This window comes from Protopterus annectens, chromosome 2.part2, assembly GCF_019279795.1.
Source record: "Protopterus annectens isolate FY-2018-M chromosome 2.part2, PAN1.0, whole genome shotgun sequence".
NCBI classification, from domain to species: domain Eukaryota; kingdom Metazoa; phylum Chordata; order Ceratodontiformes; family Protopteridae; genus Protopterus; species Protopterus annectens.
The window spans coordinates 581,848,412-581,872,901 of record NC_056730.1 but is presented as its reverse complement, the minus strand read 5'-3'; the positions used below and the strand labels follow the sequence as shown (position 1 = coordinate 581,872,901).

The following is a 24,490-nucleotide window of genomic DNA, read 5'->3' as shown; positions in this document are numbered from 1 at the left end:
CAAGGATTAAATGGTGGAAGTTAAAAAAGGGTGATTGTGAAGTGGAGTTTAGAGAAGAGTTAAGACAGGCACTGGGAGACAGTGCAGAGTTACCGAATAGCTGGGTAACTACAGCAGAACTAGTAAGGGAGACTGCTAGAAAGGTGCTTGGTGTGACATCTGGACAGAGGAAGGAGGACAAGGAGACCTGGTGGTGGAATGAGGAAGTACAGGAGAGTATACAGAGGAAGAGGCTGGCGAAGAAGTGGGATTGTCAGTGAGATGAAGAAAGTAGACATGAGTATAAGGAGATGAGGCGCATGGCAAAGAGAGAGGTGGCGAAAGCTAAGGATAAGGCGTATGGAGAGTTGTATGAGAGATTGGACACTAAAGAGGGAGAAAAGGACCTGTACCGATTGGCTAGACAGAGGGACAGAACTGGGAAAGATGTGCAGCAAGTAAGGGTGATAAAGGACAGTGAGGGAGAGTGTGTTGAGTAGATGGAAAGAGTATTTTGAGAGGCTGATGAATGAAGAGAATGAGAGAGAGAGAGAAGGTTGGATGATGTGGAGATAGTGAATCAGGAAGTGAAACAGATTAGCAAGGAGGAAGTAAGGACAGCTATGAAGAGGATGAAGAATGGAAAGGCTGTTGGCCCAGATGACATCCCAATGGAAGCATGGAGGTGCTTAGGAGAAATGGCAGTGGAATTTTTAACTAGATTGTTTAATGAAAATTTGGAAAGAAGAATTAGGGTGATGTGCAGAGCTGCAGTAACTACAGAGGGATAAAATTGATCAGTCACAGCTTGAATTTATGGGAGAGAGTAGTAGAAGCTAGGTTAAGAAGGGAGGTAATGATTAGTGATCAGCAGTATGGTTTCATGCCAGGAAAGAGCACTACAGATGCGGTGTTTGCTCTGAGAGTATTATTGGAGAAATACAGATGAGGTCAGAAGGAGTTGTATTGTGTCTTTGTAGACTTGGAGAAAGCATATGACAGGGTGCCTAGAGAAGAGTTGTGGTATTGTATGAGGAAGTCGGGAGTGGCAGAGAAGTATGTAAGTGTGGTACAAGATATGTACGAGGGTAGTGTGACAGTGGTGAGGACTGCAGTGGGAGTGACAGATCCGTTTAAGGTGGAGGTGAGATTACATCAAGGATCAGCTCTGAGTCCTTTCTTATTTGCACTGGTGATGGACAGGTTGACAGATGAGATCAGACAGGAGGCCCCGTGGACTATGATGTTTGCAGATGACATTGTGATCTGTAGTGAGAGTAGGAATCAGGTTGAGGAGACTCTGGAGAGGTGGAGATATGCTCTAGAGAGCAGAGGAATGAAGGTCAGCAGGGCTAAGACAGAATATATGTGTGTAAATGAGAGGGAGGGTAGAGGAATGGTGAGGATGCAGGGAGTAGAGTTGGTAAAGGTGGATGAGTTTAAGTACTTGGGATCAACAGTTCAGAGTAATGGTGAATGTGGAAGAGTGGTGAAGAAGAGAGTACAGGCAGGGTGGAATGGGTGGAGAAGAGTGTCAGGAGTGATTTGTGACAGACAGGTACCAGTAAGAGTGAAAGGGAAGGTCTACAAGACAGTAGTGAGACTAGCTATGTTATATGGGTTGGAGACAGTGGCATTGAAGGCAGGAGTCAGAGCTGGATGTGGCAGAGTTAAAGATGTTAAGATTTGCACTCGGTGTGACTAGGATGGATAGGATTAGGAATCAGTATATTAGAGGGCCAGCTCATGTTGGACAGTTTGGAGACAAAGCAAGAGAGACGAGATTGCGTTGGTTTGGACATGTGCCAAGGAGAGATGATGGGTATATTGGGAAAAAGATGCTAAAGATGGAGCTGCCAGGTAAGAGGAAAAGAGGAAGGCCTAAGATAAGGTTTATGGACGTAGTGATAGAGGACATGCAGGCGGTTGGTGTGACAGAGCAAGATGCAGAGGATAGGAAGAAATGGAAAGAGATGATCCGCTGTGGCGACCCCTAACGGGAAAAGCCAAAAGATGATAGTTTTATTTATATGCAGATCAAATTTGAAATTATTGTCCACTATTACTCCTAAAAGTTTAGTATGGTCATCTGGAGAGATAGAGGTACCATTGTTGGATGTTACGGAGAAGGAAAATGGGGTGGATCTACTGGTGGGGGTAAAGAGGAGCAGTTTAGTTTTGTTAGGATTTAACAACAGACTGTGATAAGAGAGAGAATTTTCAACTGTGTTAAATGTGTTTTGTGTTAAGGTTTGCAGGTCTAAATGGGAGGAGGCTGTACAGATCAGGGTAGAATCGTCTGCATATTGAATGCAGGTTGCATCAGGGATGGTAGTATGAAGATTGTTGATGAAGACAGAGAAAAGTAGAGGACCTAGAATACAGCCCTGAGGTACACCAAGGGTGAGAGGTAGCAGGGTGGACAGTTTACCCTGCCATAATACAGCCTGTTGTCTGCCATTCATATAGGATAGGAACCACTGAATAGCATGGTTATCTAGGGAGATGGATTTTAGGGAATGGATGAGTAATTTGTGGTTGACCATATCATAGGCCTTCAACAGGTCTAGAAATAGGGCTGATGATAGCCAGTTGTTGTTCCTATTTTGGAATATGTTATTTGTAAAAGAAAGGAGGGCGAAGGTGGTGCTGTGATGTGGACTAAAGCCATGCTGAGAGTTGGCAAGCAGACCGTTCTGAATGAGATAGTCCATAAGTTGCTTATGAATGCACTTCTCCATTAATTTGGCTAGCGGTGAGAGAATGGCAATGGGTCTGTAGTTGGACAGTTCTGTTGAACTTCCACCTTTGTGGAGTGGGATATTTCCAGATTGAGGGAATAGGTCCATCAGCTAGTGTTCTACTGATTAGGATAGAGATGGGGAATGCTATGGTGTCGGCAGCTTTTTGTAGGTACTCTGCAGGAAGAAGGTCAGCAGAAAGGGTGGTTGGTTTTATTTTTTTGATAAAATATCAGATAAAAGTGGTAGAGACAGGTTGGAAGTTAAAGGGGGGATGAGAAGTGGGTATGCTAGTGGTAGAGTTAGAGCGGGTGGGAGTAAGTTGGTTAGCTAAGGATTGAATAGTTTCAGTGAAAAAGTTATTAAAGGCAGTGGCAACAGTTTCTGGGGATTTATGGGTGAAGTTTGATGGGGTTAGGGTAGTAGATTGTCCTGGATCAAGAAGTCAGTTAATACCTGCCCAAAACCTTTGGGGATTGTTTTGGTGTTTAAATTGGATGTTCTAGTAGTAGTTTTTTTTTTGTCTGGCAAAATTAGTTTTTTTGTTTCATTTCTAAGTTGACGATATCTCACTTGGTCGAGGGGGGCTTTAGTTGTTCGCCATTTAGTCGAGGCTATACTTCTAAGTTTGATTTCGATCTTCGTTTCCTTTCTGAACCACAGAGCAGTATTAGATTTAGTCTTTATAGTACATGCAGGAGCATGGGAGTCAAGGAAGCTCAGGAATTTATTGTTAAAGAAAGTTACGGCTTCATCTAGTGATAGATTTGTTAGGATTGACCAGTTGACTGATTTAAGTTTGTTTAGGAAGTTAGTAGAATTGAAGTTATTATTTCTGATTGTTTTGTATGTAGTCTTGTGGTGGGTTTCTGCCTTAAGCTTAATAATATAAGTTAGTGAATAATCACTTAGGTCATTGGAGAGAGTCCCAGCTGTATACAAGCTTGGGTGGCTATTGATAAGTACCCAATCTAAGATACTTTCTCTGTTAGTGGGTTTACTAATCCTAGTGGGAGAGATTATTACTTGTGTGAACCCAGATTTATATGGGTGACAGGGGATTCAGCTGAGCAGGTGCACCAGTCAGTGTTAGAGTCACCAAGAACAATGGTTTCTTGGGGGTATGTAGTGGATAACCACTGGAGGATATCTTCCAGAGTGCTTATTTTACTGCCTGGGGGAATGTAGACACAGACAATATTTATATTATTACTGTTAAATTGCAGTTTGGTAATGCAGATTTCTGCGTTATTAAATGGGAGCGGTTGAACTGGATCTCTATTAACACAATGTATTTTTGTATAGCACTGCTATCCCACCTCCCTTCTTAGCTATTCAGTCTAATCAGTGTATGTTGTAGCCCGGGGGTAATACCTCATTATCGGCAATAGTAGGTTTAAGCCAGGTATCTGTAAGACACTATGTCTGGGGAATGAACTGCTAAGAGGGTATGCAGGTTGGGGATTTTATTATTTATACTTCGAATGTTCAAGTGAAATGTCAGGAGAGTTTGCAGGACTGTTAAGGAGTAGTTCATTGATGGGGTTGGTGGTGTAGACGCTATTGTCACCAGTTGGAGACGGGCCAGGGATGGAATTATTAATGTAAATGTGAACATGTTACATTAGACACCTCCAGCCATCAGTAAGATGCAACTATACAAATGCCCAGAGGCATCACTAGGCTTCAATTAGTTAAAACCATTACTGATGGCTCCCTGCTGCTTAAACTTCTTATTGGAAAAGGGAGGTGAAGAGAAGGGAAAAAAAGAATTTATGCACCTACGATAACGTTCCATGTGAGTTGTCCATCTCGCAATTCATTCTTTATTGATGGGTTCAGATCCAATACTCAGTTCTGACTTGGCCGTTTTTACAAGCTCAAGGTCTTTAACTAGCTCTGGCTTATCCCCTATCCCATGATGCTCTCATGCCTTCCCCAGATCTTGTTTGCCTGCGTCCTTCCCCAGATCTTGTTTGCCTGCGTACTAACACTTATGCAGAATTCCCTACTATCTATAAGACCTGAATAGGGTCAAAGCCAAGGAGGCACCAATTAGAAAAAAACTCTTGATCCACTAGAAGCCACAGGCTGTGGGTTGGAGGGTGGGATGCAAGAATGAATGGTGAGATGGGCAACTCACACGGAATGTTATGGCAGGTACATAACTTCATGTGAAGTTGTCCTATCTTGCCTTCAATCTTTACTGATGGGACAGCATCCCTAGCACCAAATTTCCTGGGTGGCTCACAGGAGTATATTCTACAGAACAGTGACCCAAAGGAGGCCCTGTCCCTGGAGGCCAAATCTACTTTGTAATGAGTGATAAAGGTATGCGGCCTTGCCCAAGTTGTTGCTGCACAAATGGTACCTATTGGCAACTTGGCATGAAAAGCAGAAGTGGAAACAGCCCTAGTAGAATGAGCCTTTATTTTGCTTGGTATTTACTTACTGCATTGTAGGTAAAAGAAATGCACTCTGATAACCATCTAGATAGAGCAGTCTTTGCTACTGATGTACCTTTCTTGGCATCTGAAAATGACACAAACAGTTTATCAGATTTTCTAAATTCTTTTGTTCTGTGTAAATATGTCTATGAACGTCAAGCTAGTGTAGCATATATTCTGCCTTATTGCCATACTTGGAGAAGAAAACTAGTAGATCTATGGACTGATTTAGGTTGGATTCTGAACATAATTTTGTATGCAGAGATACTCTGTCACTGTGGAACAATAGGCAAGGAGGACTGACTGACAACGCCTGTAATTCTGATACCCTTCTAGCTGAAGTGATGGCCTCTAAAAAGATAGCTTTCCACATGAAGAACTTCAATTCACGTGATGATGCAGGTTCAAGGGGGGGGGGGGGATTATCCTGGATAGATAGAAATTTAGGTTCCATGGTGGTAGTGGGGCTTTAATAGGTGATCTCAAAAGATTAGTGTCCCTAAGAAAAGCTTTAGATAGTCTGTGAGACATTGTTTGGTTCATTATCCCAAAGATGAAAATTTGAAATTGCTGTTAATTGGACTTGGATAGTAGCTGCCACTGTCCCTTCATTAACAAGCTTTGTAAGGAATTCCAGAATGGAGGGTACAGATGCCGAATAAGGCTCAATACGGTTCTCTAGCACCCAAACTGCAAATCTTTTCCATTTGCTAAGATATAATCTTGTTTATGTCTTATGAGAAGCTATCAAAATGTGTCGTGCAGCAGATGACAGATTTTGTAGCCTGGCTATGTTTGAAATTGGAGCAGCCAAGGGTTTGAAGGGATGGATGAGGAATTCCCAATGCATGAATCAGAAGATCCGGCACTGGGTCCAGGATCCAAGGTTCCTCCAAGATGAGGCCACAAGAAGGGGAAATAAATTTGATGTGGTCAGTAAGAGGCTATTAAGAATTAAGTTTCTTCCCAATGTGCTGGCTTTCTGAGAACTTTGGGTATCAACAAAAAGGGAGAAAAGCATAGAGGAGACCCGGGGGCCAATCGTGCACTAGTGCATCCCCTGGGGACTTCCCTGGAGGGGGAATTAAGGCAAAGTAGTGGCTGCATTTCATGTTTGTGGATGTGGTAAAGACATCGCAGCAAGGCTTGCCCCACTTTCGGAAAACCATTTCCGCCACTTCTTGTTTGAGGGGACCACTCGAGTGGCATCAGTATTTCTCTGCTGAGTTTGTCTGCTACCACGCTAGTCTTCCCCGGGATGTGCATTGCTACTAGAAAGCATTGGGAGGACGTTGCCCACTGCCATACTCTCAGGACCTCTCAACACAGAGGGCAAGATTTGGTTCCTCCTTGTTTGTTTATGTACCATACAACTAACATGCTGTCTGTCTGGATTGCAATTGTTCCTAATGGTAGAAAGTCCTGAAATGTTTGCATGCTAGAAGCATTGCTCTCATCTCTAGGACATTGATATGCAAGTGAGCCTCATGATCTTTCCACGTGCCTTGGGCTGTTCTTCCCTGACAATGCCCCCCAACCCTAACTGGGAATCGTCTGTGGTCACCGTGGCTAGTGAAGTTGGAAGAATAAAAGGTCAGCCTAATGTCACTTGGTCTGAGTGAAGCCATCAACATAGATCTTCATTGCAAGATTGTGTCAGTATTATTTGGTGAGACATTGGAAGTTTTTGCAAGGACCACCGAGTAAAAAAAAAGGCATTGTAGAGTTCTCAAGTGCATACGAGCAAGAGGAATTACATTGATCGCTGCAGCCATTGTACCCAGTACATTCAGAACTTCCTTTGCTTGAACTTTTGTTTTGAACAGGAAATTCAACACTTGTGTTCGAAGAGCCTGTGTCCTTTCTACTGGAAGCTTTACAGTCATTATTGTGTTTAATTCTGCGCCTATAAAAATGATATGTTGAGATGGCAATAAGGCAGATTTTTCATAGTTTATAGTAATCCCTAAATCGGCAAAGATTTGTAAGGTGGTGTCCCTTGCTTGTATTAGTAGATGCTTGGTGGTGGCGGTTAGGAGCCAGACATCTAGGTACGGAAACACTCGGAATCCTGAATATCTCAGGTGAGCTATGACTACTGCCATGCATTTGGTGAACACTCTGGAGGCTGTAGTGAGGCCAAAGTGCAAACCTCAAAATTGATAATGACTGGCTCCCAGCAGAAAGCGCAAGTGACTCCTGGATGGCCTGTCCATTATGTGGTAGTATGCATCTTGGAGGTCTATGGAGCACATCCAGTTGTCTTTTCCCAGAAAGGGAAGTATCAAATGCAGTGTGACCATCTGGAACTTTGTCTTTTTTACTGATTTGTTCAGTCTGCTAAGATCTAAAATTGTTCTCCAGTCCCCTGTTTTCTTTGGAACCAAAAATAACTCTGAGCAAGTTCGGATCTGACCTGGTCTGCAGGGACCGATTAGATGACTCTTTTTCTAGCACTTTCTGAACTTCTATGGTTGGTTGATCCCTGTGATTGGGTGGACCATCTGAGATCCTTTTGCTCTGTGGAGGTGGCTTTCAAAAGAGTATTAAATAACCTTTGGATATGATGCTTTGTACCCACTTGTCTTTTGTTATTTTTAGCCAGGCATCTGGGTACAAAGACAAGCGTCCCCCGACTGCCTCCAGAGTGGGACAGACGGCTTCGTTTCAGGACCGCTGGAAAGGCTTACCAAAAAAGGATTCCTGGTCACCCTGGTTCTGTGGACCTCCTTTGCTGCATGGCCGGCATGTTCCATTATTACCTCCTCCTCTGCCCCTGGAGGAAGGTTCACCACGTGTGTCTTGAAAAACTCTCTGGGACTTCCACATCTTTTGTGGGGTTTGGACCCTTGGGATAAGATCTACAAGGAGTTGAAAAACAGACTCCGACGGCAGAGAGTTTTTCCTTCCTGCTCACACCTACTTAGTGTCTCTTTTACCTTAGGCCTGAAAAGAGACGAGCCATCAAAAGGGGTGTTAATAAAGGATGACTTGAAGGGTTCTGCAAAATTACACAAGTGCATCCAGGAAATATCTCCTAAGGGCAATTCCTGAACCTGTTGACCTACTCACTCCATCAGCTGCATAAGAAACTAGCCTCATGGATGAGTTCACTACAAAATTAAGGGTGGAGAGCTGGGATGATACCTTTTTTTTCCTGCTATCCCCTCAGCTACTGAACTCTGGAGAGTGTTTCTAAGCTCTTTAAGGAGATCTCTCTGTAATCTACTGAAGTGGGTTAGGAAATTTAGGGAACTGAGAGTAAAGGTCGCTGAAGAAAACATGCAATTTCCATATATGACCATCGTACGTGAGTGTTCGGAGGATGAACAGAAGTGGACGTTTCCGATAGCTCCTTTTTAGTGGCTGCTGCCACCACCACAGCATCTAAAGGAACACCTTTTGTCAAAAAGGTTTTATCTTCAGGGGTAAGTTATGAACTTATTTGTGCGCCTTGGAATGGGCTCCACTGTGTCTGGAGACTCCCACGCCTTACAACAAACTAGTTCCCTAAGCTCGTCAAAAGGCACAGCGGAGACAGGTCAACACCCGAAAGCCTTCAGGTAAACAGACTCCTCATCAGAAGGGGTGAAGGGCTTCCAGCTGCTTCTCTGTTTCAGGATCTCTAGGATGTCAGCACAAGAGACATCCTCAGAGGGCGACCGTGGGGACCTTTCTGATTCATCAAGGTCTGTGTCTGATGTGACTGACTCCTGTGGGGAGTCCAAATGCTTCCTCTTGCATATTTTCTTTCAGGAAATCTCTTTGGAAGGGTATTCTGGAGAGGTTTCAGAAGATAAAGGTTCGCCCACTGGGGCATCCTGAGGCTCTGGGTCTCTACACTTGTGTGAAGTCGGTTTTGCTGGGATGGACACCGGTGCCCTACGGGATGGAGTGGCTGGATCCAAAGGTGAGGCTGTCTCTGAGGACAGTGCCCACCTCATAACCTTGAAAGTCCCCTGCCCATGATCCGAGGAAACCTCCGGCTCTGAAAAACCAAGAGGTCTCCCCGGCAACACTGGGGTAGGCTCCGAAGCAGAGGTAAGAGCAGAGCTCACGCGAACAGAGACCTGAGAGGTAAGATGAGATCCAATAAAAACTTGACCAGACTCTCCTCCCCAGACCTGACCGGTGAGAGTCAGCTCCTAGACCCCTTGGACAACAACAAGGTAGTTGGAGACGTCAGAGCCACAGATCCTGGTGCAAATCTCAGCTCCAACAGTTCCATCACAATCGGCTCCACCCATTCTGGCTCCGAAACACCGCTCGGGTTGGAGAAGGAATCAAAGTAGAAGTGACAGTTCTAATAGTCTCCAAAGCCATCTGAGTCGGTTCCGACAAATGTTTGGCCAGTGCCAGTGTCCTCAACAGTCTCTGCACTACACGATCCACATCAAAATCGAAAGACATCTAGATGAGGGAGCTGGAGATGCTGTAACTTGTAATACTGGAGACTTTAATGTAGGAGATACTGGCTCCAAGACAGGGGACCGGTTCCTTGCAAAATGAACAGCTCTGATGCAAGTGGAGCTGAGGTAGATGGCTTCTCAGAACCAATAGATTTAGACACTCTCACAGGTATACTAGGTGCCTTTTTTAATGTCTCTGACCCTTCTGAGGTAGAATGACCTTTTTGGAGATTTTTCTCTTGTCCAACGCAGGTGACTTGGATTTTTCATGTGGACTTTGAACCTCTTCTAGGCCTTCTGTAAAGGAAGATTTTAGCAGTCCTTTTAAAATCAATTTATTTTTTTCTCTCATGGAGTACCCATGAGCTAAAGGAGTGGCATATGGCAAAAGACTCCTGTAAGTGAACTGCCCCCAAGCAGTATACACACACTGTGTGTCCATCAGTGATGGACATCTTTTGATTACACTTTGAGCACTTTTTAAAACCCGAAGGCTTTACCTCTTTTCCTTGCTTAGACCTTTTGTCAGTTACAACACAGTCCAAACAAGCAATATAATCCCTGCAGCTCTCTAACTTAAAGGGCTGGGTATTATTACATACAGTCTGAAGAAACAAATGCTGAAGAAAAAATAACACAAGAACTTTGGACCTGTATCTATGTAAATATTAACAACTAACACAGAGGAAAGAAGAAAAGGAGCCCTCTAACTTAAACGGGCTGTGCTCTAATAAAAAAGGAGAACTGTTTAAATAGGAGACAGCAACAAAACAGCACACCTGTAATGTATTTAAGGTAAAGTCAATGATTACTATCTATAACGTATCCGACAAAGTCGTTGCAAACATACACTGAGGAAACTGTCGCTAACTGACAGAAAGGCAGAATTCTATCAAATATTGCTTTTTTAAAACAATAATCCTAAAACCTTAAGTGAGAAAAATTCAACTACTTGTCAATAAACAGGGATAGGGAGAATGTAGGCCCGAAACACAACACAGCCAGAAAGATATTTAAATTTTTGCTAAACATTAATTTGAAAGCTATTGAATGTACTCTAAGCAAACACAGAACACACCAATAGAAAGACTATACATTTTAAAGGGAAGAGCAAAAAACTTAATTAAGAAAAAACATATATTCAACTTAGCCAGAGCTAGAAGAATCACCCGATTTGTTTCAGCGGCAAACGAGATCTGGGGACGGCACTACAGCATCATGGGCTAGAGAATAAGCCATGAGCTAGTTGAAGACCTCGAGGTTGTAAAAATGGCCGAGTCGGAACTGAGGATCGGTTCTGAACCCATCAGTAAAGAATGAAGGTGAGATAGGACAACTTCACATCTACTATTTCTTCTGTAAAAAAGGAGGGTCTACACCTTAAATCAGTTTCCTCTACTTCACACTACTTAAGCACCTCAACTACAGAAGGGCCAGAGTCTCTTTACCGAAGGGAGAATTTAAAATCTCAAACTTATCATCCAGGAGCAGCATCTTTGAAGGAAGAATAAGCAGCATGACAAGCACACTTTAACATGTGCTCAGTCGCACAAGAAACAGCTGCCTCAGAGGCATTTAATGAATTTTTTACCTCAGAAGTGGTGTCACAATTAACGTCTGCATGTTCTCAAAAGACAACTGCAAAATCTTTAACATATGAGCTTGACTGTTCAAAATTCTGAAGTTTAAAGTACTAGAAGAGTACATTTTCTTCTCCAACTTGTCCATTGCTTTCCCATCTTTGCCAGGGGGGATGTGGTTAGCAGCTGTGACTTCTTTAGCAGAATCAGATTTGGATTGAGAAATAACTGCAGAATCTTCTTTAGTATTACAAAACAGCTACTTGTATGCCTGGGGTACCTTTTATACCTTGCTAGACTTCTTAGTAGGAAGAGGCTGACCATCAGGTGAGCTAAAAGCAGTGGGGAAAACATTCTCCAATACAGGTATGGCAGGAGGGATATCTGCAGCTTTAGGCATCTCAAACTGTAACAAATCATAATACATTTTTGTGCCACATGACCCTCATTATGGTCCACTGAAAAACCTCTTCAATCTTATATAAAGTGTTAGTGAAGGAAATCACTTCAGCGGGCAAATCTGATGATATACTTTTCTCAGAATCAGATTCCTCAGACTGTGAAGAAACTCCTGAAGTAAAACCATCCACATATAATATCTGAATGAAATTCCCTACCAGAAAAGGAATATACCCTTAGCTTTGTGAAGCTGGACACTGCACTGGGGGTGGGTGGGGGGATAGGACTCATATAGTTTAGGCTGCAACAGTGGCCTCTGTTTCAACATCACCAGTTTACCTACAAGGGGTCTTTGGGGTTTTACTTTATTCCATGATAACTGAGAAATACACCCCAAATACAAATGCTCATACTCAAGTGTGAACACATAGCTATAGCATCAAACATTTCTCTCACATGTGCATGCACCAAGTTTAATCCCTAACTGCATCTGAAAGATGGTTTCTAAAAGCAAAATGTTTCCACACAAATTTTTGTCATACATTAACCTTTATTTGTGATTTGAAAGTGCTTAAAATACATAAACAGCCATTTGTAAGTTAACTGCATTTATACAAAAAGATAAAATATGATTAAGTAAAGCACAGCAAATCTCTTCATATAAACTTCAGGTACAGAAACTGTAACAGAATTAAGCAAACCCAACCACAATTAAAAATAAGTAAACAATTTACATTGCAGATAATACACAAGACTTTTCAAATGACATGCTCTCATTTTTGTTTGACTTCTTTCCTCTCACTCTTCCTGTTACTAGCTTACCATCCAAACAGCAGGCTACAACAGCCACTACTGTGCAACTGCTGCAGCATGGAAAGCAGTTGCATTATTTTTTGCAGGAAGCAGTGATGCTGAATGTGTGAAACTCTATGGGAATTCATAATGTCCATGTAGCCTCAAGATGCAGACATTACTATTTTAGTTTGTTCTTGTGCAGTACAACTTGCAGCATTACTGTAGTTTAAGTCTGTGTTGTTCATTGCAGTACCAGCTGGGTAGTCATCCACATTTTTGTCAGACGTCCAGCTACACCCTGACCTATTAAAATGAGTCTGTGATCACTGGTCTCTGGCTGTTGTGAAACTATCCATAAGTTATCAAAGGAGACAATGATGTGGTCCAAGTCTATGTAAATAAAGGTTATGAACACTGATCTGTACATGCCAAGGCGAGACAAAACCAAAATGGCAAACACATCTGGTACAAATCTTACTTTCCCGTTTCCTTTATGTATTTTGTCACAACGTCCTCAACAAAACAAGCACCTCATGTTACATTTTGTAATACTGTTCACAACAGAGATTTATCACCAACATTAACCCTCCAATCACACCAATATTTAAATGACTTAAGTAAATAAAATATATATGCCAGGGGTTATGTTTATGTCAGTGAGAAAATCAGATCCCAATCTGATCTACCAATTTACTTCAGAGCTTTCAATGGCTGAAAACACTTCAACCACCCTTTTGTGTTTCATCTCACATTATATGTAGAGTATGTTTAGAAACATGAGAACTCTATTAGATAAAGACTATTTTTCAACACAGAATAATTGCTCCTATTACTGAAAAAATGTTGATAAACATCAACCTTAACTTTGTTCAATGGTATGCAACAAGACACTTTTTTTTGCAATAACATATGCATTAAACGTTTGAAGTTTCCTACAAACCTTTACCACTTAAAACTGTAAACAAACCCATTTTACAGGCATAAGCAATGCTTTTCAATAATGCTGAAGAGCAGACTGCAAGATTTCACTGCCAAGATGTTAATATACTCATAGCTGTAGCAATAACCATATGATATAATAATGTTAACCCAAAACAATAACTGTGGGACACATTTGAGTTGCATGACTAAACGTACAGAGGCCTTAGTGGTCATTAGCCTAGCAGACACCTATGTTGAATTAATTAGCCTTTAATCATTTAAGAGACAAGATGTAATAAGTGGAAAGGTCTACAAGCAAATGTTACAGGCTACCAATAAGGTCACTGTTAATCTTTGCAAAATGTTCCAGTGTTGGCTTCAAGGTGAACCTTGTAACTTGGCTTATTCAGTATTTTAGTTTGCTTACATTAACAAGGCAGTGTAATTAGTAACAGAGTTTTTTCAGTACTGAATTTCAGCTCTCACTTCTTAAGCAGTGCAAGTGATTTAAAAAATTTCACAGATTCATAGATCTGCTCTTTTACGAGAAATACACTGTGAAATCAGTACAGTTCTAGTTCACATTTCTCAGCAGTGCCCAGTAACTGAAGCAGTTTTCTCACCTTCTCATTCAAGGTCACTCTAATTACCAAGCACAATCTCAACATGATTATGCTATCACCTAGCATACCCTGAAATGCCAAAAAAATACACAGAAGGGTGTATTAAGTATACTTTAAGTCACTGTGACCAGCCTGTATACCACCTACAGTTGCTGTAATACCTAGAAAAATCTTAAGTAAAGAAATACAGCATTATCATACTTGCATGAAAACATTCTAATTCAAGCCATGAATGGAACAGAATACCTTAGGATGATTAATAATGGGCAAACACATTGTTTTCTTTAGAATTTTGAAGACACTGAATGATGTGCTACTAGTGTTCCACAGTAACAAATCCTGATGGAACACTTTGCAAAACCAATTAAGGTTAGCAATTCAGGCAGACAGAGGTGACAATGGTGCCAGTAAAGAAAAGGAAAAAACTATACTTTCTGTAAGAAGCAACTTGTTTAATTACTGCTGATGACCATTCCTAAAGGAATTGCCATTTCACCATGTATACCAGCAGTGAGAATGACAATACATCAATCTGCATAACTGGGTTGTCCCAGTAACTGTTCCAAAAATTTCAAAGACTAAGCAGAACTCTTATGACTTTAAAAACAATTCTCAATTAAAGATGCATAAGAATTTAAAATAATTAAATGAAAAAAGACATAGTGCCATAACTTCATTATAACACCAGCATTTCTGAAAAATGATCTAAAATTTCACATTTTTTCATATGCAGTCTACAGTCCCTTTCCTCAATTGTGTTAACCTGCCACCTAAGTAAATCCCTTTGAGAGGCATAATTACCCCATTAACTACCATCTGAATGGCATCTTTGTTTTTGGAGCTCCTTGGCCAATGGATAAAAGTTTATTCTGGTTAAAATCTGTGAAGGATGCATCTCAGAGTTAGCAATCTCAGTGCGAAGGGAGGATTCTGGGTGTGTATTTCCCCATCATAAAAGGTAACAGCTCTGCTCCAGGTTCCTCAGTCTCCTCACCAGCCCTGGTCATGGGTTGGGTGTAGCCTAGTGGTTATATTAGGTTCTTTAAACTCAGTGGATGAGGACAGGAACTAGGTGCAGTTGATGGTCAGCTGTGAGGAGCTGAAAAGAAAAGAAAAAAGGAAAGGACGGGCCTGGACATTTCAAAATGGAGCTGCAGTGGTACTCCATTGCAGTGGTATGGCAGTTCAGAAACTGTTTAATGCAAATGCCAGTGCAGTGCTGGCCAAAAATTGTCACAGTTGAGAATAAAAATAATGATGCTTCTGAACAAAAGGATTTTGTGGCCAAAAAAGTCACTTCTACTCAAAGAAATTTCAAAACATTTATCATTGTTTTGGTAAATCTATGAGATCTACACATACAGTAAGCATGTGTTTCCAGTTTATTTTTGACATTTCTGGGAAATAAATACATTATTTTGGCAGTGTATACCTACATATTCTCTGATATACTCAGTTTTAAACAAATCATGGTAATGTAGTTGATTTAAGGATATAAGTACATCTTTTCTCATTAACTGAACATTGTAATGCTTTTCTACCTTTGTACTATATATGTACAAGTCTGTTCTTTTTTTTTTATTTGTAGTAGGTGGTCTTCTGCATATATTTAAGTACCTAATATTGTATGATTTTAATGGAAGTGTTCTTATGCTGCAAGTTATTTTGTAAAAACAGCAAAACGTCCTAGGTAGAAAAACAGCAGTAAGATTTATTTGGCACAAAGCATACAGACTGTGCATTCAAAGCATGTAGACACTGATCAACAAGATCAATATACTACACTAGTTGCATATGTACCACCATTCTGGATAAACAGCTCTTTCCATGGAAAAATTAATCTTCCTCCACAAGTGCAGTGAATCTGGCTGTGTGTGTACATTTACTGCTTTACATTAAATAAATACAAGATTAACTTAAAAGATGCACAACACTGTTTTCAGTGTACAATACAGATGAAACAATATCCATTTTTACCTTCCACATACAATAAAGACCTATAATATTTATTCTTAGCTATCAAGTTTTATTCAAACTTCTCCAATTGCTAATAAACTGATGTAAACGCTTGACTACTTAGCAGTTACAATGTAAAATGAACATGACTCAGCAACATTAGTTCTCACTGAACGAAGACAAGTAGTTACGGCTCTGAAAAAAACTTTTTGCTGTGAGCTACCAGAGCAAAACAAAACAAACAGCTGCACATACAGAATATCACGTAATGTAAAAGCAAACCAAATGTGAAATGGCAAACAGCCATTTCACAACGAGTATACAAGAACACTGGATACATCATGCTAATTGTTGTGATGGTAGAAAGAGTACTTAAACTTTTACAAAACTTCATACAGAACAGTCGTTTAGGTCTTTGTACTTCTGAGTGCTCTGCAATTCAGTTTTGTCTTTCTGAAGCTGCAGTATGCAGGAATCTGTGCATATTATTATTATTTTTTAAATAAAGAATTCCTGTAGTTACTTACTGAAGCCCGTCAATAAAAAAAGCAGATTTTTGAGACCTCCTTAAAAATAATACCAATGTCACAGTGAATACTATTTTTCCTGAAATTATACCTCCTAAACATACTTGGCTTGATGGCATGAATACAGAAGAGCACAGCAAGTGGAATCTGCTTCCAGAGTCTGCAGCTCCTTCTGCTCAAGTCGCTAGAAATTAAAAATGAAGCCTGGCTTTCAGAGTTGGTAAGCCGTTTTACATTTTTAATTTTTATGGTTTTCAGTCTTATCTGATTATATAGTGATAAAAATATTAACAACTGATTACCAAAATAATATGCAACTATGGCTACATCAAATGTTGAAAACAAGTTTGTATACTGTAGAATAGAAGACCGTGGAGGAACCTGAACAGAAATTGTGGAAGGAAAATCTGCAGTGTGTTTACAGCCCAAGTTTCTTTGGTATTTACATTAAAATGAAAAATCCATGGGGTTGTCCTGTAACCCTGACAAATGAGGCTACTATATTGCATACCAAAGAAGATAATATTGAACAAATTTCATATGCTTCTATGTGGATGGAATCAATAGTACTTCCAATATGCCGCAAGAAAGGCTGCAAAAAAAGAAAAAAAAATGCACATTTTGAACATAACTCCAGTCACAACAAAACCAAAATAAATCAGACAACACTAACAAAATCTAGATATCTTAAATCAATTGACCATCTTCTGGAAATATGTTCAGTACCCTACAATATGCTGTACATCACAGTATATAATGCATTATCTTAAAATTTTTATATACACAGAATTTGGTTATACAAACCATTACCTTGCAGATGGGCAAATTAGCTAATGAAAACAATGACCCAACAAATATACAGTCTATTATGCTAAAACTGTGTATTAGTAACTGCTTTTCAAGCAAGCATGTTTTCATTCATAGGCAAATGAAACACAGTATATATAGCTCAGTGTACTTTACCCTACAAGAAAAACACTCGGTGATATGCCTGCTGACTATAATGTCCCATCCCTACTTTGGCGTATGGTAAAGAAACTGCAAAGAGACAACTGTGGCCATCTAACACCACAATAGACAGGACGAGGTAATATCTTAAAAAATTACCTCAGTGATAAAATACCATGTACATTGAAAAACAGAGTCTAAAAACCCAATGAACTCACTTCAGTTGTGACACTACACTGTGCAGAAGCCGGAACTAAAACAGGTAAGAGACTGATTAATCAGTCCATACTACTGAAAAGTACAGACATTTTGACAGCTCCGTAACACATCACAAAGACATCTGCTTTTTCACAAAGATGCTACACTGTTCCAAAGAATAAAGGAGAGTACTAATCAGACCCAGTCTGTCCCTGCAGCACATTCAACTGCAAAACAGCCAAGTTACACTGTCTAAAACAACTTTCTATAAATTAAAATAAAAAATGCATCAGTCACTGAGTGTGAAAGCATGACTTTTAGAAAGAAAGTAGGCAAAGCACTGGTACTCCAGTGGGCCTAGAAAAAAATAGTTTACATTTAGGATTAAAAAATAAACTGGAACATGTGAAGCACCTAGAAATAGTCAACAGCCACGTCTGGAGTACTATTAACTGTAACTATATTTTAGTAAAATCTATTTTGTCACTGCACTTTAACATTTTTGAGTATTTTTTTTTAATCTGGTAGTTTACAGATTAATAGGAATCCTGTTGGGGGACAGGCTATTAAGCATTTTGTTTTAGAATATAATAAAAGTAAAACATTTTAAGTGGACATTCTTTACTTGTGACTGCAGTAATATGTTTCTCTTGACTGATCTATTTCATAGTCAAAACAACATACACCCAACATAAGCAGGCAATGAACAACAAAATCACAGTACTTGCACAACTACAGACTGATGCTACTCCTCAGTAAAAAATGAATGGCATTCTTGTCATTTAACACTGAACAGCAATGGGAAACTTAAATATGCAGCTTTCTCCTTTAACAACTCAATGTATTTAATAAACACAGAACCATGGCTTATTAGTGTCATTCTAAAACTATTACAAAAAGTCACCCTGAACTCTGAGAATCTCACTGAACTGTACATTATAAATTTTGTAACAAAAATTGCAAATAATGCAAACTTTGGAAAATTTTCATTTTTGGTGTAAGGTAGTATGTATGTATGTAGAAAGACAGCACCTTGAAGAAACAAACCATAAAGATGACTATTTTGCTATGAGCAGTCATGCTCTACAAAGAGGAGAACAAATAAGTAGTACACTAGGTGCAGATTTCAGCTAAGCTAAATAAAGGATGCTGACTCTGGAATATACAATATATAAACTGCTTTACCAAGGCAAATGTAATTATATTAGTACTCACTGCTAGGCAGTTTATAACACACACTGTGTTACAACAGAAAGCAGTGTGGCCACCTGGAATTTGGGCAGTTTCCAACAGACTTCACTAACAATGCGCTTTTTTTATTAAACAAATTGTATTCCAGCTGTTTGTGGCATACCTCTCTTCCAGTTAACAGAATTTTAAAAAGTGGAATCACAGCAGTTGTAAAAAAAAAAAAAAAAAAAGTGCTGATTCTCTTCAGCCCCACCAAACCTGAATAGAAATTCTACTGAAACACAAGGCACACTGCAGCTTTAGTTTTAGTACACAAACAATTCTGACAATAGTTGTAATATAACATGAAGATAGTAGTATATTCTAGAATACCATGAGTCTTCAAAAAGTACTCATCCCTGTTACAGAAAATATTTGAACAAGTGTTCATTTTAGGGCAATATAAAAAAAAAGAAAGGCCATCCCAAAAAATGGAATATTTTAATATGCAGTGTACATGCTTTTTTATCAGGATTATTTTCTGGGCATTTTGTTGGCAGTTGGCTCACTGCCTACTTGCAGGATACCAGGGGTCTGTTCTATGATGCGGACAAGGAGTGTGTCAATGTAGTCTTCCAGGTCATGGATGCGGGTCTGCTTATTTTTCAACTCTTCTTCACTCAGCATCAACTTCTGGATTAGTTCATCATGTGTTAGATGGTAATACTTTGCTGCATGGTCCAGCACCGCAGTGTCCTGCATTAGAATGGTACAAAACAATTCACATTAAATATTTTAATAATAAAAACAGATCCAAGTACTATACTGTGACGAAATTAGACACTGTTATGTGTGCTAGCAGAGTTTTTGCATACAATTTCAGATTAACCTGTGTATTATTATGCCAGCATGACTAGCTATGATATTGTAAATAAGTTCTTACATGTTGAATTATGATGTTTGAACAGAATGTTTTAAAGACTTCAACAGTGTACTGTTACATTTCTAAATGTGCATATTTGTGAAGAGAGATTCTAAAGGCAAACTTTCTCAGATTCAGCAAATGATGTCATTGGAATGTTGACAGTTGCTCTGTGTTACTGTCAGAAGCTGAAAGACTGGAAGGAACTTTTAGTAAACAGCTGCTGTTTGAATTTAAAAGTATGAAATGAAAATGAGAACTGGAAAAGCTGACAGACTAGTCTATAAAAGAGCCTGCTGTTGTCAGTTACAGTTGATCACAGATGCACTGTGCAGAGGACACCCAAAAAGGACTCATCAAGAACTGTAAGCCTGCCTTTGCCCTGTTGTAGTAATTTAATTTAGATAAGGGACAGTGTTCTTTAGTTAGTTAAGAAATTATAATTAATTTGATCAGTTAGAGTTTTTACTGAATGTTGGATCTCTATCTTACAGTACTGATTTCATTTTCCTGGTTATTGAGTTCTGTTTGTTTATTGGAAATTACTGTTTTATATTTTTGATCATTTTGCTCAATATTAAATATTTTTATCACCTTACATTGTGGCTGGTCAATCAGTGTTTTTCTTTAGTGATTTGAGAGTGCTTATACTTGCTTTGATAATTCCCAGGGCCATTCCAAAAGCCTGTCTGCTTAAGCCATTTGCTTCTATTGGTTTTAATATTTAATTTTCATAACTGGACACTCTTTTAGAAGGACATGAAGACACTCTGATTGGCGGTAACATTACCATATTATTTTGGGGAAAGGATACATCTGGAAATCTGTGTCAGGCTTTCCCAGAAGTGTTTGGATGTGTGAGATTTAATTTAAGTGTGAATGTATCAGAGGTCATAAACTGGGACACACTGTTCTGAAATGTGTAATAAGGAGTTACATTGGGGTGGACGGAAGTATCCAGTCCAGTTCCATGCTATAGAGCGTGTTCCTGTTGTGCTCTTAGGGGAAAATTATGAAATGTTACTCCTGCTTAAGTGACAGTCACAGTGGAGTCAGCAGTAAGGACTGAAATTCCTTAGTTACTTAACAATATTTGTTGGTAGTCCAGTGGGATATTATCTAGATGTCACATTAATTGGTGGCAGTCCGGTGGGATAATAATCTGACGTCACACATACAAACATTTGGGAAAGGATTTAATATCAAATATGTAGCAGCAGCCCTATCTCATGAGTGGAAGACTTCAGGGAAAGTTGCTAGGGTCGCCTGCGTGTGTTCTCTTGAACTTAATGAAACACTTCTGTGTAATATCCAAGTACTTTCACTTTGAGTCCGCTAAATCACAAATATTTGAACTGAAGGTTGCAATGCCACAGAAGAAAGTACAACTGTTAACTGTATTAACATTCTGTGAGAAGTACTTGTTCATTACTTTTGCCTCAGCAGCAGTCTGATGCTTTCGACCTTTTTAAAGGCGAGGAACTAGCAAGTCAACAAGTAACCAGTCTGGGTGAAGAGACGAGGACCTGTGAGGAGTCCCTGTTGTATTTATAAAAAACAAACAAAAAAAAAAACAAATGCAGCAATGAGATGTGTGACTGAGTACAAATGTATGTTTCGATAGCTCAGTTAATTCGATTGTGGCAGGTCTGCTCAACTGCATCACTTCTATTTTTAAAGACAGAAGATTATAAAGCAAGATACTCAGTCCACAAGTGGAAACAAGTACGCATTACTTGCACAAACAGGCACATAAAGGTGTCTGGCATGCAGTCAGTTACAAGGAGGAATCTTAGTAGATGTATGTTTATTTTAAAAGCATCAATCTTAAGAATTTTTTGAGTTAGCATATTTTCAGGAGGGGTTATCTCAAAGGTGTTAGCATGAAATCTTGGAGAATCTAAATAACCTTAGTAATCACTTACAAAGCACTGCTAATAGGTTGTACATGACAATAAGCATCAGATCCTTCAATGTTAAATAGGAAGTGCACTTACCTGAATTTGGCTGTTGGTAAAGTGAAAGATTTGGGTTCAGGCTCCTAGGCAGCGAGACATTTCCCTTTGGTACATTTGACTTGGGACACATGGCTGAAGTGACATTCAGCTACAGAGAAATATGGCTGTTTGCAAATTCCTTGTGGGCAAACAGAAGCACACACTGCCATGCTCACAGCTTTAATAACCAAATGCATGGTGACAGAAGAAACAATGAGTGTTGTGCTCAGTGTAGAGTACATACTTATGTAACTACAACATGTAGAAGTGTGCTACAGCATGGAGTAAATCCTGCAGGCTACTGTAGTCACATGAATGCTCCAGTCTGTGTTTTAGGTAATGTTCCGTAGACATTGTAAAGGGAGTAGTGCTCTACACACACCGACTATAAATGCACAGCCCATTGTACACTGCATTTTTACTGCCACTGACATGCCCTCTGGCGAGCCTGCTGCTGATGCCTGCATATTGCCTGCTGTCTCATGTTGCCTTGGGGACCATGGACATTGTTTTCCCCCTGTGCATTTGGTTACTGAAGTTGTGGGCATGGCAACATATTCTTCTCTTTGCCCACAGGGAATTTGCAAACAGCCATATTTCTCTGCAGCTGAATGTCACTTCAGCCATGTGTCCCCAGTCACGTGTATCACAGGGAAATGCCTCACTGCCTAGATGCCTGAACCCTCTTGATAGACATCCCAGTATCTGGTAATTCTTTTTTGGCTCCAGCAGAACCTTTGTACAATACCTATTTATGACCATTCTTCTTGCAGAAGTACTTTTACTAAACATCCTGGGGTTGTTTCTGAAATAGTTGAATCAGTTTCTCCCCTGTAACTTGCAGATTCCTTCTCTGTAAAAGTCTGAGTTGATAAACAATCTTTCGGGTTCAGGCATCTAGGCAGTGAGACATTTCCCTGTGGTACATGTGACTGGGGACACATGGCTGAAGTGACATTCAGCTGCAGAGAAATATGGCTGTTTGCAAATTCCCTGTGGGCAAAGAGAAGAATATGTTGCCATGCCCACTTCAATAACCAAATGCACAGGGGGAAAACAATGTCCATGGTCCCCAAGGCAACATGAGTCAGCAGGCAATATGCAAGCATCAGCAGCAGGCTCGCCGGAGGGCATGTCAGTGGCAGTAAAAATGCAGTGCACAATGGGCTGTGCATTTATAGTCAGTGTGTGTAGAGCACTACTCCCTTTACAATGTCTAGGGAACATTACCTAAAACACAAACTGGAGCATTAATGTGACTACAGTAGCCTGCAGGATTTACTCCATGCTGTAGCACACTTCTACATGTTGTAGTTACATAAGTATGTACTCTACACTGAGCACAACACTCATTGTTTCTTCTGTCACCATGCATTTGGTTATTAAAGCTGTGAGCATGGCAGTGTGTGCTTCTGTTTGCCCAAAGGGAATTTGCAAACAGCCATATTTCTCTGCAGCTGAATGTCACTTCAGCCATGTGTCCCAAGTCAAATGTACCAAAAGGAAATGTCTCGCTGCCTAGGTGCCTGAACCCCTATCAAGAGCTGCTACTGTGGTGACTCTCTCTAACATGTCGTCCTGAGTAACTCAGCTGGTGAGGAATGAAGGATTACAGTATCACTTCATGATATTGTAAACCATATGCGATCCACAAAGATTTTGAAACATCATGTGAAAAGTTTGTAGAATATTTAACCTAGGAAAGCACAAAATATCTGGATAACTCCATTACACCTGTAATACAAACTCATTTGCCAAATATCTGAAGAAATAATTTGAGGGCTACTTTAATCAGTGCAGGTGCAAGGCATTTATATGTGACACTGGCTATTTAATAATTTAGTGATCTGTTTATAAGACAATCTACCCACTGGAGGCAGGAAATGGATGGCTTTGCTCAGCTGACAACTGCTGACAGACAAAAAGAATGGTCTGTACTACTAGTTTTGCTGTGACCCCCCCATAGAAATCAAATGCCATGCAACTGGAGCTGGCAAACAAAGTGTATGTGTGTATGGCATCAGTCACATAGCAGCCTCAGGTAGAATCTTCTGCCAGCAATCTGTCACGTAGGTCCTTTGCACACTGATTTTTTTTGGGAAAAAGAAGAAAAAAAAAAAAAAAGAAAACGGGTAAGGCAAGTGATGTAATGCTCACAGTTCCAAAGCATGATGACATCCTCATTACCACTATTACTGTATGTATGCCTTTATGTAAAAAATGGATGAAAGAAGAGCTATGGGCATTTCAACAAGGCCACGTCATCAGGGGTAGTGAGAGGCTGTGTGCAAAAGATGGGACTTAAAAAAATATAGGATTACTTTAAAAGTCATTACGAATGAGGGGCTCTAAAGTGATAAGTCTTGCATTTTAAAACATGCCTACGATCACAGTGACGCAGAAAAGGATAACCTTATTAAAAGTCATAAAATAGAGAGATTAAGGATGACTCAAAAGCACTGCTGTAATAAATAAAATTGTAGAGTGCATTGTGGAATGATAGCACAACTGTCTGGCTCACTGGTGTACTGACAGGACATCCAATTATGTCCTGGTAATCCAGATTCTACAACAGGACTTGGGATATGGACAACCAGCAAGGAGAAATACAACTGAGTGGGTAGAGATTAGCTCTCCTATCAAGTGATGGAAGGTGTGGGCTCAAGAAATGTAGTACTGTGCACTAGCACAGACTGATCCACAGTGACTTATAGCCTCAAAAATTGTCAGCTCTAGAAGTCTCCACTGAACTGGTGCACTACAGCCTGATGACAATATAAATGCTTCAGGAAAATTGGGGGTTACAGATCAATATAAAAGGGAAACCAAATGGCATAGTTTTCTTCAGTTACAAAGGTTTTGACATGGTCTTTAAAAA

The 24,490-nt window shown here is 40.0% G+C and overlaps 1 protein-coding gene across 1 annotated transcript in view; it reads right to left on the bottom strand.

Annotated features, from left to right (window-relative positions):
- Window positions 1–12,085: 12,085 nt before the first annotated feature.
- The window catches only part of RAB11FIP5 (RAB11 family interacting protein 5), a 2,272,349-nt gene continuing 2,259,944 nt past the window's right edge, over window positions 12,086–24,490 (bottom strand). Inside the window, exon 6 of the mRNA XM_044064038.1 lies at window positions 12,086–19,449. Within this exon, the coding sequence (XP_043919973.1) occupies window positions 19,228–19,449 (222 nt within the window). The 3' untranslated portion in view covers window positions 12,086–19,227. The remainder of the gene's footprint in view (window positions 19,450–24,490) is intronic.